The sequence below is a fragment of the Brachypodium distachyon genome, chromosome 3 (genome assembly GCF_000005505.3).
Source record: "Brachypodium distachyon strain Bd21 chromosome 3, Brachypodium_distachyon_v3.0, whole genome shotgun sequence".
In the NCBI taxonomy this organism is placed as follows: Eukaryota; Viridiplantae; Streptophyta; class Magnoliopsida; order Poales; family Poaceae; genus Brachypodium; species Brachypodium distachyon.
In genome coordinates this window covers 38401591-38415289 of record NC_016133.3, presented here as the reverse complement: position 1 = coordinate 38415289, position 13699 = coordinate 38401591, and the positions used below count along the sequence as shown (strand labels likewise).

The window sequence follows — 13699 nt, the reverse complement described above, 5'->3', positions numbered from 1 at the left end:
CAAGCACTGCTCAATTTTTTTTTCAGAAAATGCGTTATACTCCATTCTATCAGTATCTCAATGTTTCGCTCACCCGAGGGACATTCTGTCTTTTCACACGATGATAAATAAACAATCCATCACATCAAAGTCCTCGACTCAAAAAAAAAAAACAATATGAAAAGAATCGAGAGCCAACGAAGCACAAAAAACTGGGTCGTGCGCACATGGTGGTGGGTCAAAGAGACCCAAAAGGAACAGATCCAACGAAAGCAGCGGAAGCCGAAGAAGAATACTCTACTCAACAGCAACAACACGCCACCCCCACTATGCACACGACTCCTATTCTACCACACCTGATCCACCCACCACCCGCCCACAGACAATCCAGGACCACCCGTAGGCCCCACCGGTCAGATAACCCGGCCCAATTTCGCTCGTGTGCCCCTTCCCCACGTGTCAGCCCCCCGCGCACGTGCTCGGGCCCACAGGACTCCACGGGATCCTTGCGCCGCCGTGGGCGGAAAAGACTCTGTTCCATGACACTGGGGACCAGCGCTAGGCGGGACCCGCCTTTCATTGTCGCGGGGCCTGAATAGGCGCGCATGTGCGTAACCACGTGGGGGTAGTACTAGTACGGTTGGGACGATGCGACCGGGCGCGGAACCGGTGGGCGGGGCGCGGGCCCACCGCCAGCCAAAAGCCCGTCTTTATTTTTAATTTAATAATGGGGCCGAGAAGATTAACTAACTAATCATGGCTGCCTGCCTTCCCCGGTCCTAAATTTCGCGGAGAATAAATGAGCGTGGGAGCGGGAGCAAACATTTTTAGCGAGAGAGAGAGAGACGGAGGAAAAGCGAGAAAAGTCAAGCAGGCACCGCCCGCCGTAGGAGCAGAGAGCGAGAGAGGCCTCACAGAGAAAAAGTTTGGGCTCTCTTTCTGTTGGGCGATTCTCGAGCTAGTGGCGGCGGCGTCTTCTTCGTCTTCTTCTTACATGGAGAGGGACTTCCTGGGCGCGATTGGGAGGAAGGAGGAGGAGGAGGAGGAGAGCGAGACGACTGCCTGCAGGGCGGAATCAGGTCCGTTTGTGTGCGCTTAATTCTTCTCTCTGCCGCTGCGCCGCTGCCATGAACTGATTGGTTCGTCGTAGCAAGGAATATCTTCTTTAATTATTATAATTGCCTCGTCGGGGATGCCGATGGCGATGGTGATGATGCGTGATTTCACCTGGGAATTCGGCATGTGATCCGGCGGTTGCTTGCCCTGCCGGATTTGGGGGGGGATGATATCGATAGGACACGGAATCCACGCCTTTCCTTTCTTCCCTCCTTCCTTCCCTTTTCTGTAATAATTTCCGCTGCAACAGTTACTAGCGGCGCTGCCGTATTACGGAGTATTATCTGTTCGCATCGTGACGAATTTGTTGTGCTCCCGTCCCGTGCATGATTCACTGCCTTTCGGTTCATGCTTGATGTGCAAACAGATTCGGTTATACTAGCTCACGCGTGTGTCGGATTCTGTGGCAGCTTTATCTTGCAACCGCTGACTGATTCGAGTTGTCTGTGCTTCAGATTACCCGGCGGCACAGTGGCAGTTCCAAGCAAAAGCCGGCGCCGCTCCGGCGTTCATGTCATTCAGGGCGGGGGCGGGCGCCAGGGAGGACTCCAAGGAGGCCGCTCTCGACCAATTCTCCTTCTCCGGGTTCCGGCAGCCACCGCCGGCTGTGCCAGCCGGCGATTCCTTTGACTGCATCAAGAAGCATCATGCCAGCTCCCCTGTGACGATGCCTCATCACCAGGTTTGCATCTGCTCCGAGCTCTCTCGCTATCTTGCTCCTGCCATTGACATGCTTGGAGGCTTGGAGCTAGCAGTCTGACACTCTGACATGACCTGGTTTCTGCAGAGGCAGTTTGGATTGGACGGCCAGGCCAGCAGCAACCCGCGGCAGTACGCCGCCGCGGTGCATGGGCACTGTGCACAGGGCATGGATCCCTATGCCGTGCCAGGCCATCATCTCCAGGGTGGATCCAGGTCGTTCAACCATCCGATGTCGTTCAATCCGGGCAATCAGATGGTCAGGGTACAGAGCCTCCCAACTGCTGCAGGCAGTGGTGTCCCGTTCAGGAATCAGTATTTTACTAACAACAATGCCGTGGCTAGTTCTAAGGTCGGCGTGTACGGCGGCACAAGGTAGATATAGTTTCTGCTCCTAACACGATTGCTGAATTTCATAATTGTGACCTGCAAAGTGAAATTTGTGCTGACATGGTTGGTTGCATTGCAAAGGGACCTACGGAACCCGAAGGCGCCACAGATGACTATATTCTACAACGGCTCGGTGAATGTGTTCGACGTCCCGGTCGACAAGGTAGCTTTGCATGAATTAAAACATTTGATATTAAAACATTTTGATATATCAAAACATTTGCTATATAAGTAGGTATATGTTTTCTGATCGTGTTTTAACAATGACAGGCTCGGCAGCTTATGGTTTTGGCAAGCAGGGCGTCTATTCCAAGCCCACCCACTGTATCCCAGAGATCTGATTTGCCTGTTTCGGCTAATGTAAAAGTTATGGTGCCTGAGGTTTCACCTGCAAGGATTATAGTTCAGAGACCGGAGACCTCTGTGCCTCTTGTATCAGGCATTTCAAGTCCAATTACTGTCGTCTCACAAGCTGTGACTCTCCCCAGGAGCACAGCTATCCCAAACAATGACAGTTCAGGTCCGGCATCTGCAGCCATAACCTCAGCTGTTCCTCCCGTAGCTCAGGCATCATCGTCCCAACCGATGCCACAAGCAAATGCTGCTGCAGAAGCTATTGCGCCAAGAGGTACATATACGGTGGTTACCAGCCTGTTGCTATTTCAATTCATATTCCGGGATGAACTACCTGGGAGATCGTTTTATTGATTTATGTTTCTTGTTTCAGCTGTCCCTCAAGCTCGGAAAGCATCACTTGCTCGATTCTTGGAGAAGCGAAAGGAAAGGTATAAAATCATGTTTTTGGTGATTGTACTTCGCAAGCTGTATCTGAATGCTCTTGAAACCTGTTACATTCATAACGCGTCGCTTTGTACTAAATTTCATACGCGTGTTATTTCTTGTGCAGAGTCTCAATCGTCGCGCCATACCCATCGTCGAAGAGCCCGTTAGAGAGCAACGACACCTTGGGTAGCAGCAGCACGCCAAGCAAGTCATCCTGCACAGACATTGCCCTGTCGAGCAACAACGGCGAGGAGTCGACAAGCATAGGGCTCCCCAGGAACATCAGCTTCGGCAGCGAGAAGTTCCCAAGCACAAAGTTGCAGATATGAAACGTGGCCACTGTCCATAGTCCATACTATAGACTCAGCAAGTCAGCAAGAGCCTGCTGATCGACATAAAACCAGGCGCCTTCTCTTGTACTGCATTCAACTGATACAGAGGTGATCTGATCATAAGAGGAGATGAGGATATCAGATCATCATGCGTTGAGTGCCCGTCTAGCTATAGCTGCTCTTAGCAGGCAAGCTGTTTGACATTGCAGGTTCGAGGCTGTTCTCGATTAAATTTTTGCCCTGCGCCATTACCGTAGTGCACTTGAGCAAGGAACATTGCTGGTTTTCACTAAGCTATAGGTTTACAGATTAGCGTATGTAATGGTACAGCTGGTTATTACTAAGCTGTAGGTTTACATATTGGCTTATGTAATTGTGCGTACAAATTCAAGAACAGATGGATAAATTTATAGGCCATTTTTACACGTTACCTGTTGACTAGCACAAAGTTGATCCTTGGCTACACGCTAGACCATGTGTTACTGTGCTTGATGTCCAATGGTTGCATTTTTTTAACTAGAACAATGATGCACGGTCTCTAGAATAGCGACTATAGAATACAAGCATACAACGGTGTGCATCACGCCAGTTGAGCCAAGCCCATGCAGTTTCTTCTACAGTAAGCCCACAGCAGTTGGAGCTCAGACCGGCCCATGTTAGTTCGTACGGTTTTTTCGTGTTCGTTTTCTACTGTTCTTATTTTTTCTTTCGTTTTTTGTTACTTTTGTCCTGCTACTTTTTTACTTCCATTTAAAAATTTATTTTCATATTTAATTTTGCATTTAATTGTTTATGTTTTGAAAAACCTTTTCAAGTATTTATATTTCTGATACTAATTGGAGTACTTACTTGATTTGTAAAAAACAAATTGGTATACGTAATATCTAACTAATCAAGGACTTACAGAATTTGATAACTAATTGAAAGCTTTTAAATCGGGATTAAATTACTTCTGATGTAATGTACTGCTATTTACTTCTGATGTGATGTACTGCTGTAATAACGTTGGAGCAATGGTAAATCTCCTGAGTACGTGGCAGTGTGGCACATATATCCAGAAAACGCATATAATCCGTCATAACCGACATCAGCAATATTCTATTTTCTACAACGCTCTATAGCTACGGCCAGACGCTGAGACGCGCGCACGACGTCCGGCCCACCGGCCACCGCCGGAGCGCTGCCGCGTCAACACGATTCGACCTTAATATTAGCTCCACCGATCGTGGCCGGCCGGCGCGCGTGCATGTCTGATAGACGGGTACAGCTTGCATAGCAGCAGCGTCGCCACGCCCAACGCGGCAAAACGCCATGTCCAGAAGATTTTAAACTTTTTTCGATTTTCCATATCCGTCGGTGGGGTTCGCACAGCACATTCGTTATCCCACTACGGGCAACAGCTCTCTCTTTTTTTTTCTGGCGAGGAACGCTTTTACGTCTAGTTTGACTTGGAATTTGAAATTTATTTTGGATTCTAAAAACTATTTTCTCGGATTCATAAAAAGTGTCGTCCATTTTATACTAAATTAATATAAAGTTTGTAGTAAGTGGATCACATTTTTTATGAATTGGAGAGTAACTTGTATGGTTGACATGTAATTGTGTCAACACAGACCTGTAAAAACTCCGTTTTGGCATTAGAAGTGTATTGAATTAACCATTTTCTAGGTATAAACATTTTAAGAGCTATATATTTTTAATCCAACAAGGCTTTCTTTAGTTCTTTGCGGCCCATGCCAGGTCTATTTCAAACTACCAACTTAGGCCCAAGTAAACTTCTCTAAAGCGAGACATCGGGTTCATTCTAAGATTTCAAAAATGATATCGCGTTTATTCCAAAAAAATGCGGAAGAGCGTTAGATATCGATCTCAAAGAGGTCGTCGCCCAAGTCACTATTCTCTCGAAACTTGGTGGCTGGTCCTTGTGTTAAAAGTACTACAGTGGAGACATATACATCGCAGAATTTTGATGTCTCGGAATATCGATCAATTAGGATATATAGGGTGGTTTGCTACTATATTGTTTACCAAATTTCGGTCTCACGGAAGATTGTTGGATCGGAAGTTGTCATCGTTCAACATATACACATGGCTGAAAGAGAAATTAAATTACTCAATAGTATAATCCCTTTTGACATATTCCATTTTTGCGAGACCTCGAAGATATATATTGCTTTAACCAGCAGCTCCTTTCAGTATATCAAAGGAAGCAAAGTCATAATTTGAAACACAGATGCATGCATGGATGTTTGGTGGGTGCTCAAATCATTAGCCATGGCACCAAAACACACAGGGTAGCATCATAATACTCTTATCTGTCCCCCTGATCGAAAGCGAGCGGTTTTGGTAGGGTTGACGCTCGCATGCATATCCAGGCGTGCACTCCTGGTTGGTTGCTGCTAAATCTGCTTTAGTTTATTCGCTATGCAAAATATGCAACTACTACTATATGGTCTGACGCATGTCCATCTGTTTGTGGAGTATATTTTCTGATGTTTCCCTTCTATCTGCCATGGGTGCATGACTGACCACCTCATCCAAACACTGTTCCTAAACAAACTTTGGAACAAAATGGAAGAAAACTAGGAACCGGTAATCTGATATTAACATATAACTTATTAATTCTCCGTACCAATTCCGGCAAAAAGTTATTTGGAAGCTTAAGGTTTCTCTTAAAATTAATTTTTTTGTTTGGTATTTATGTCATGGGGTGGTACTCACGAAAGATAATTTGGCCAAAAAAAACTGGGGCGGTAGCAAGAAATGCGTTTTTTGTGATCAGGATGAGACCATTAAACATTTGTTTTCTCAGTGTCCAATGGCGTGTTTGGTGTGGCGATCTGTCTTTATGGCATTCAATTTACCTCCTCCCTTATGTATCACTAATATGTTTGGTCGGTGGCTTGAGGGACTGGGAAAATTAAATCGCTTATTCTTGTAGGGGTTTGTATGATTTGTTGGTCTATTTGGAATTGCAGAAATGATTTGGTTTTTCGTAACGAAAAAGTGTCTAATTTCTTGAGGATTGTTCTTCAGGTGTCCCACTGGCTCTGTACCAGGTCCCCACTGCTTCGGACGGGGGCGGAGGGGTCTATGAAATTTGGGTGCAACCGTTTGGAAACGATAGCACGGAAGTTCTTCAGCCGGTTTGGGTGACGCGCAGGTCTTAGGTTGGAAGGATGTCGATTTTTTATCCTTTTGTATTCTGCTATAATCTTGAGACATGTACTTTGAATGATCATAACAATTGATGACTGTGTGCATCGATCGACGCAAAGGCCAGGTTATCCTCCTTTTCGAAAAACAAAAACATATAACTGGACAGCCATATGTGCTACTCCGTACTATACAGTCACTGAAGAGAAATTAACACACACCATGCATGTGGGCTGTCCACAAACAACCGGAGACTAAATCTGCGCAAACTGTGAAGACATCGACAAGTTTACCTTTCAAACGAGTAGAGATTATCTACATGACTAAGACTCCCCAGCATCTTTCCCGCCACAAGAAAAGAAAGAAGAATCCAAAGCATCTACATCTACACAGTACATACGAATAATGTTCAATGTAATTGACACTTTGTCGTTCTTGTATTTTTCTTGCGAGTCCATGACCAAAAGCAGGAGACTTTTACTGGGATCAAGCTAGAGACTGAAACTGGTGACTGATTGCAAGCCAACAAGGTATAATCAGATCGGTTGACGGACGGATGGACGCAGTTGCTACGTACGTGCGCATGATTTCATCATGAGCTCACTCAGCTCAGGACTACTGGCTGCGAAAGGTGTCCGATCCAGACAAGGAGATCTACGCCAGTGACTGAATAATAATGTTGATCCAACGATAGATCTCTAGTATAATTAAGCAATCTAAAAGAAGGAATCCACCGTCAAATTGGGTACCTTGGTGATCCTCGTCATGTGGATAATGATACGCAGGCCAAAGTTTTTCATGAATGTCTATATCCTAGAGCAGAATGCGCACGGCTTTTGTCATGGCAGCCGTAATAAGAGTATTTCTAGCAAATCCCTTAAAAAGGCATAAAATAACTGCCTTTTGCGGTTCTGGTGTTTTGCGAGTGGTACAGGCAGAAGTTGGAGCTCCTATACAGACTTGACGGGGCAATGCGTGCCGGAGCATCCTCTGGACTGGACGCCCCTGGCCCTGCGACCCCCTCCTCTGGCTGCCCCTGCCGTCGCGACTCCCTCTCGTTTCGCGCAGCCCCCTTAGTGGTTCAAGGTCAGCCACCATGCAATGTTGTCAAGATGGGGCAACGGTGGGGAAACGGCAAATTATCGACATCTGCATGGGTTGTAATTTTTCGATTCTTGTAGCGTTGCCTCGATTTTTTCATTAAATGTGTGAAACCGTTGGTACTTCACGTGTGCATCAGTCAATGCAGATGCCGAACATTTAAAAATGCAGTTTCTTGTTCAGTTACCGAGTTGTGAAAATGCAGTTTCTTGTTCAGACCGAGTGTTTCACAACTGGTTACATGGGTGTGTACAGAGTACAGACACGCTGGACACTATTGACGTTGTGAGTTCTATAATATTAACGCGTGACAGTAGTACTATACACTATTTAGGTTCACAGGAAGCAGTACGTACGTGGTACTCCACTGTAAATTTGGAGTAATTAATTAACGCCAGCGAACTGTCATATCTAGTTTCAGTCAACTAATTAAAGTACGTACTCCACTGTAAATTTTAATCCACACAGGTGTTAGTTAGTTGGCGACTAGAAGAGCTCAAGCTTGTTCCATGCCTCCTGCTGCTCAACCAACGCGGCACTATTCCTCTGGCACTGATACGCGCTGAAGGTGTCCGCCGACTGGGGCTGCGGCGCCAGCAGGCAGTCCTCTTCCCACGGCGCCGCCATGAATATCATGTCGTCCTCCAGCCCCATCAGGCACATGGTACCACTGTCCGGCCAGTCCATGTCCATGATCGGGAACAGAGTGGTGCCGTCGTCGCAGCTGGTCGACGCCGACGACGAGGAGCAGTAGGACGACGTCGGTGGCGGCGGTGACAATGGCACCACGATCTCGTCCGGGTGGAGCATCGGCACGTCGTCGGTGCAGAACCCGGGGGACTTTTTCAGGAGGACGAGCTCTTCTTCTTCCTGATCATCCCCATCTCTCTGCAGGTCCGTCCCTGTCTCTGTCGACTCCGTCTTCTTCTCCTGCTCCGGAAGCTTCTGATCCGGCACCGGGAGGGGCTTGTGGGTGAGCGGGTCGATCCCGAGCTTGCGGAGCTTCTTCTTGATGTGCGTGTTCCAGTGGTTCTTGATCTCGTTGTCCGTCCGCCCTGGCAGCTGCGACGCGATCTTCGACCACCTATTTTATTCCGACACAACTTTCAGTTACCAATGATAATATTTTCTTTTTGAGAAAGCATATAGTATATGGTGGGGATGGTCTTTTGGTATAGTATCGTTAATAATACTAATCCGGACCTATTGCCGAGCTGGGCATGGAGGTCGACGACGAGCTTCTCGTCGGCCTCGGACAGGAGGCCCCTCTTGAGGTCCGGCCGCAGGTAGTTGGTCCACCGAAGCCGGCAGCTCTTCCCGCACCGCAGCAGCCCTGGAACATGTATGTTAGACAGAATTTTCATAAGGATTATGCAGAACCAGAAATTTCTGGGATGGATATTCATGCGCCGGCCGCGACGCACCGGCGAGCTTTGGCACGGCGCGCCAGCAGCATTGGCCGTTGCCGAGGATGAAGCTGACGAGCTTCTGGTCCTCCTCCGCCGTCCACGGCCCCTTCTTCAGCCCCACCTTGTCGCAGCACGGTTGCCTCCCCATTGATTTCTACTAATTGGTCAAGAAGAACTCTAACTCCAAATTTTGGAGTCCAAAATGCAACCACCAGGCAAGGGAGCTAGAGCAGCTAGCAAAGAAAGGAAGGAAAGAGCAATGCTAAGGAACAAGGAGCAATGCCCACCTTCCTTTATAAGGAGCGGCCGGGGCGAGCTAGCTAGCCAGTAGCCAGCAACTAACTGATGGTATGTCTGAATGTAGTAATCGCCAAGGTTTTTCCAAGGCCTACGTACGTGACTGCGGCCCGGCGTGTGTGTGACGTGACCAATGGACACGTGTCGGGCGGGCCAGTGAGGCTGAGTGGTGGGCCAGGGAAGCCGGTCGTCGGCAGTGGCCGATCCAGCCTAGCTACGTGCCAACCTGAGATCGGAGCTTCTGCTCTCCGGTCCCTTTTGCTTCGCTTTGCAATTGCAAGTGCTGCACTACAAAGCCTCCTTTCCTTTCCTTTCCTTTTGTGTTCTAAGATAACAAGTTTATCTCTTCGATGATTTTCTACTTTTTGAAGAAACTGTCCATCTTAGCCTTTTACGTGAGTTAATACTTCACCACTGGATCGACGACTAGGTTTCTCCCTTTTAATTACAGCCTGTGCTACGCCTGTGCAGTTATTGTGAACCTTGACCTCTAGCTGCAAGTTAATTTTTGGCCATTGTCCTCTTTTGAAGAACGTTCAGGCATTGTTCTAGAACTTCAGATACAAGAGGTCCTTAGCTTCCTGTAGCATGGGCGGATGGGAAAACGGAATACCATAAGGTATCTATTGCAACGGAATGTGCATACATAGCTCCCTTTTTTTTTCGAAAATGCATGCATAGCACTGGTCAGCAATTCAGACGTTTGTAGCCGCAGTCTGCTCGGTTGACAGAAAATTGGCAGCAAGCAAGCAAACAAGCTGCAAAATTTGAATGATGCCATCCACACACAGGTCAACACTTTCATCACTTGTTTTGTCAACAAATGGAACTTCCCTATGACATCATTTTAATGGAGCGCTCACAAGAATACAAGATTGTGCCAGCAGCATGCATGCCCCAAGCATTCTTCATTCTGTTCCTGCAAGTGGGATGACCAAGACTTGGGGCTGGATTTGGACGGTAAAAATATGAAATGAGCATTACCTAATAAAAAAAACCAGTGGTAATTAAAGAAGTTGTGAATTGTAGCAATAAGCTGTTCAGACAGTAAACCTTATTAATCTTTTGTTGTACTAGTTGACCTCAGATGCAACTGGTCCACTCACCAACAGCTAGAAAACACCAATACTTCATCTCAGGAACTGGTTAAATCACAACCCCCTTACTTTTTCATCAGAAAAATAAAAAAGTTTACTTCATTTGTTGACTGACTTTTCCAGCAAGCAAGAAGTGCATGCAAGCTTAATGTGAACTCGCAGGTCAATTCAGGGGTTACGGTGGTCCGATTCATCACTTCTCTCTTCTCTCACACTAGCCTATCTATCTAGTAGACCAGTATCTAGTCAGAATCTGAATAAGCATATCTTAAACACCAGGATAATGAATAAATACTCCCGTGGACAGTGATAGCCTCAGAATTGACCCGTCGGTAAACCGCGTTTCGCTGTCGCCCGCGAGGTCCCGTTTCGCGCTCACCAGAAACATACAAACACCATGCATGCATGATTATTGGAGTACATACTACCACTTAGTATTCCCCAAGACATTATTATCGTTTGTACTGTAACAGGGAAGAAGCGCTTTTTGGTGCTGTCAACGATCCTTTTACAACCACACTACTGCACAGTTATTGAAAGTAAAAATAAAAGGAGGAGTCATTAAGCTGACAGCAACGGCTAGCAGCAACCTGAAGGGTGAAGACGGATCCGGGCGTGCGGCCAGGTGCCACGCCGATGGCAACGCGAGGGAGCCACTTCCACGCAAAGGGAGAGATCGATGGCCTAGTTCATATGTTGGGTGGTGGTCCAAAGATTGTGGGTGTTGTCCCAACCAATGCCGGCCGGCCGGAGCATGCAAGAAAGGAAGCAAGGAAGACTCGAGGTCCGGGCGCTCCCTCTGCGACCGGAATCCGGCCGACGCGTGTGTCCGGCTTAGTGCTCATGTAAATTTCGTGGATTTGCACTCCGGTGGTTGGCTCTTCTAGGATACGGAGTTATGGACATTATACTCCCTCCGTCCTGAATTTGTATAAGAATCTAGTCAGTTAATTTGGGACGGAGGGAATACATACGTAACCCTCACGTCGACGGCCGGTCGCTGGCTTCTGCTGCAGCTGCTGTATTCTTTTTGTGTGTGGGGAAGAGATGGCCTTCACTTGAGTTCATGGCAAGGAGCAGGGGATTGGATTGGCCTAGCTGATGCCTTGCCTTGGAACGCACTGGTGAAGGGTAGCACTCCTACTACTCACTCCAGTAGGCTAGCAGCAGCAGTTAGGTTCCTTTGTGTGTGGAATTTTTCGTGGACGTTTTCAGACCATCAGGTGCCACCACGTGTTCTGATGGCGTCTGATTTCGTGTGGTTACGGAATCACGATGATCACGGACTCCTGAAGTGCGATGCTCTTGTCGACAACTAATTTTACATCTCCTGAAGTCCGATGCTGGTCGACAACTGATTTTACATCTCTGGGCGTGAACTGAACACGGTCCTGAAGTCCGATGCTGGTCGACACTAGTACATTTCTGAGCGTGAAATGGGAACAACCATACGTCTTCAGTGTGTCTCATTACTAGGTCGAGGACTTGCATGGTCTGAACTCCGCGTACTCTACGAAGTCGGTGGGGGTTTGATGGTGATGTGTACAGGAGGAACTTTTTTTCTCGGATTAACGGAGCTACAGGGACAACTGATACAATGACCGGTGGTATAGATTTTGGTAGCATGAACAAAGTGCAACGAGATTGTATGTTGAATTTGAGTTTATGAAATTCTTTCGGAAACTAATCTGCACACTCAATGACTAACCACGTTCAGTCAGGAGAAATATCTTTTTCCCTTGTGAAATCTGATGCAAATGTAGAGGCGTGTTCCAATCAGGATACAGAACGTTGTTTATACATTTATAAGGGGCAACATTGTCAGTCACGGTGAATAATGTGGTGTCATCCTTGTTCAAACAGTGGCCTTCAAAGTAAACTAAAATCCATTTGTATCAGCCATTTGGGAGCATTGGACTGTCAGACCAGACAGCAAGTTGCCCAAGTCAGTGAAGCCTGCAGCCACTCCATTTGACGGATCTTTCAGGCTTTCAGCTAGTCTCATAGGAGAGTAAAATGCACCGAGGGTACCTTGGTTGGGCGCGCGGCTCGATTTAGTTCCTCAACTCAGGATTTGCATCTTTTAATCCCTAAACATGACTTAAGCGCTCACTTTCATCCTTAATTACGTACACGTGCGAGTTCAACGCCACGTCGGACAATCAACCCTGCCAGCATGAATTAAACGTCACGTGTGCGAATTTGGAGGAGTGCAAGAGATCATGGGATGGCCAGGGAACAAGTCAGGGACAAGCAAGGAAAAAGAAAAAGTAACCCACCATGTTTGATTATCTCGCTGGCCTGTAGTCTTTTGTGATGCTTGTATGATTTGCATGTGCACTGTTTAGTTCGAACTTATGCTTTTGGTTTGCTAAAACTGATGATTGTAAGGCACTGATTAAGTATCTTTTGGGTGTGACCACTTATGTCATATTAATGCTTCCATGTTTGATTAACTGTCATATATTCAGACCTGTGCATGTTATTTCATCCATTCCATAGCATGTTCAGAACATTCATTTAAATTTTTTGTAATTTCAAAAGCACATATAAATGACTGCATAACATTGCTCCATTCAACAGCATGTCGATGAAGAATTCTTTTTTCATAGCCAAAAGACTCAGTCTTGCAAATTATACCATTACAGTAATCATACCCACTACTTCCCTTGAATGAGACTTATGACCTGAACTAAAAAAAGAAATCCTATCATAACTAAACCTAGCTTCATAGCCAATAGGATTTGCTTTACAACATCTGAAACTTCTGTCAACAACATGACAATCTTGCCAAATTCTGCATTTCCTTCCTTCCTCCCTCCTTCTCTGTCTCTTGGTCATTCCACCATGCATCTTTGATTCCACATAGTTGTCAGATTCCAAATTAGGCAAAATTTCATGCAAAACCAGATAAGCTTCGTACTCATCACCCCATTTCCAGAAATCGCATCCACCTTTTCCAGCCTTAAATACACCAAAATGGGAACAAATCAGCAAAGAAGAGCCAAAATTGGAGACAAAAAGAGAGCAAAATCCACACAAACTGAAGCCTACTCCATCACTCTGACCTTATGATTCGGACATTTGTAGAAATCCTGACCCTTGTTGCCGTGCAAATCGATCTTCGTGGTGTACTTCTTCACATCACGAACAACGCATCAAGGGCATTTGATGATAGGGAGGCACCGGATTGGCACACGGTAGGAACTAGAGGTCAAGCCGGTTGCCATGGAAAGAGGACGGGAGCACGAGAGAGGGGAGATGAGCACGGGAATCAAATCGGGGGGAAGAGATGAGCACGGGAGAAAGGAGATGAACTGGGATCAAGGGATTTGAGGTG

At 46.6% G+C, this 13699-nt stretch overlaps 2 protein-coding genes across 2 annotated transcripts; one reads left to right on the top strand and one right to left on the bottom strand.

The window, feature by feature from the left end:
- Positions 1-772: 772 nt before the first annotated feature.
- Positions 773-3729, top strand: LOC100821948 (protein TIFY 6a). Its single transcript, XM_003574454.4, has 7 exons — positions 773-1058; positions 1551-1777; positions 1883-2169; positions 2266-2347; positions 2455-2812; positions 2912-2969; positions 3092-3729. Exons 1-7 carry the CDS (start codon positions 779-781, stop codon positions 3294-3296), a joined length of 1497 nt encoding a protein of 498 aa, XP_003574502.2. The 5' UTR covers positions 773-778; the 3' UTR covers positions 3297-3729.
- A 4018-nt stretch (positions 3730-7747) lies between these two features.
- Positions 7748-9251, bottom strand: LOC100830949 (transcription factor MYB20). Its single transcript, XM_003572166.4, has 3 exons — positions 8981-9251; positions 8760-8889; positions 7748-8640 (listed from the first exon to the last, which is right to left on the bottom strand). The coding sequence occupies exons 1-3, from the start codon at positions 9111-9113 to the stop codon at positions 8043-8045; spliced, it is 861 nt and encodes a 286-aa protein (XP_003572214.1). The 5' UTR covers positions 9114-9251; the 3' UTR covers positions 7748-8042.
- Between the last annotated feature and the right edge of the window lie 4448 nt (positions 9252-13699).

Excerpts from the sequence above, each read along its gene's own strand:
- LOC100821948 (XM_003574454.4), top strand. The coding sequence starts at position 779 with ATGAGCGTGGGAGCGGGAGCAAACATTTTTAGCGAGAGAGAGAGAGAC. Across the intron at positions 1,778-1,882 it reads TGACGATGCCTCATCACCAG|AGGCAGTTTGGATTGGACGG; the intron begins GTTTGCATCTGC and ends TGGTTTCTGCAG. Across the intron at positions 2,348-2,454 it reads TCGACGTCCCGGTCGACAAG|GCTCGGCAGCTTATGGTTTT; the intron begins GTAGCTTTGCAT and ends TAACAATGACAG.
- LOC100830949 (XM_003572166.4), bottom strand. The coding sequence starts at position 9,113 with ATGGGGAGGCAACCGTGCTGCGACAAGGTGGGGCTGAAGAAGGGGCCG. Across the intron at positions 8,890-8,980 it reads CGCCGTGCCAAAGCTCGCCG|GGCTGCTGCGGTGCGGGAAG; the intron begins GTGCGTCGCGGC and ends TACATGTTCCAG. Across the intron at positions 8,641-8,759 it reads CATGCCCAGCTCGGCAATAG|GTGGTCGAAGATCGCGTCGC; the intron begins GTCCGGATTAGT and ends GGAATAAAATAG.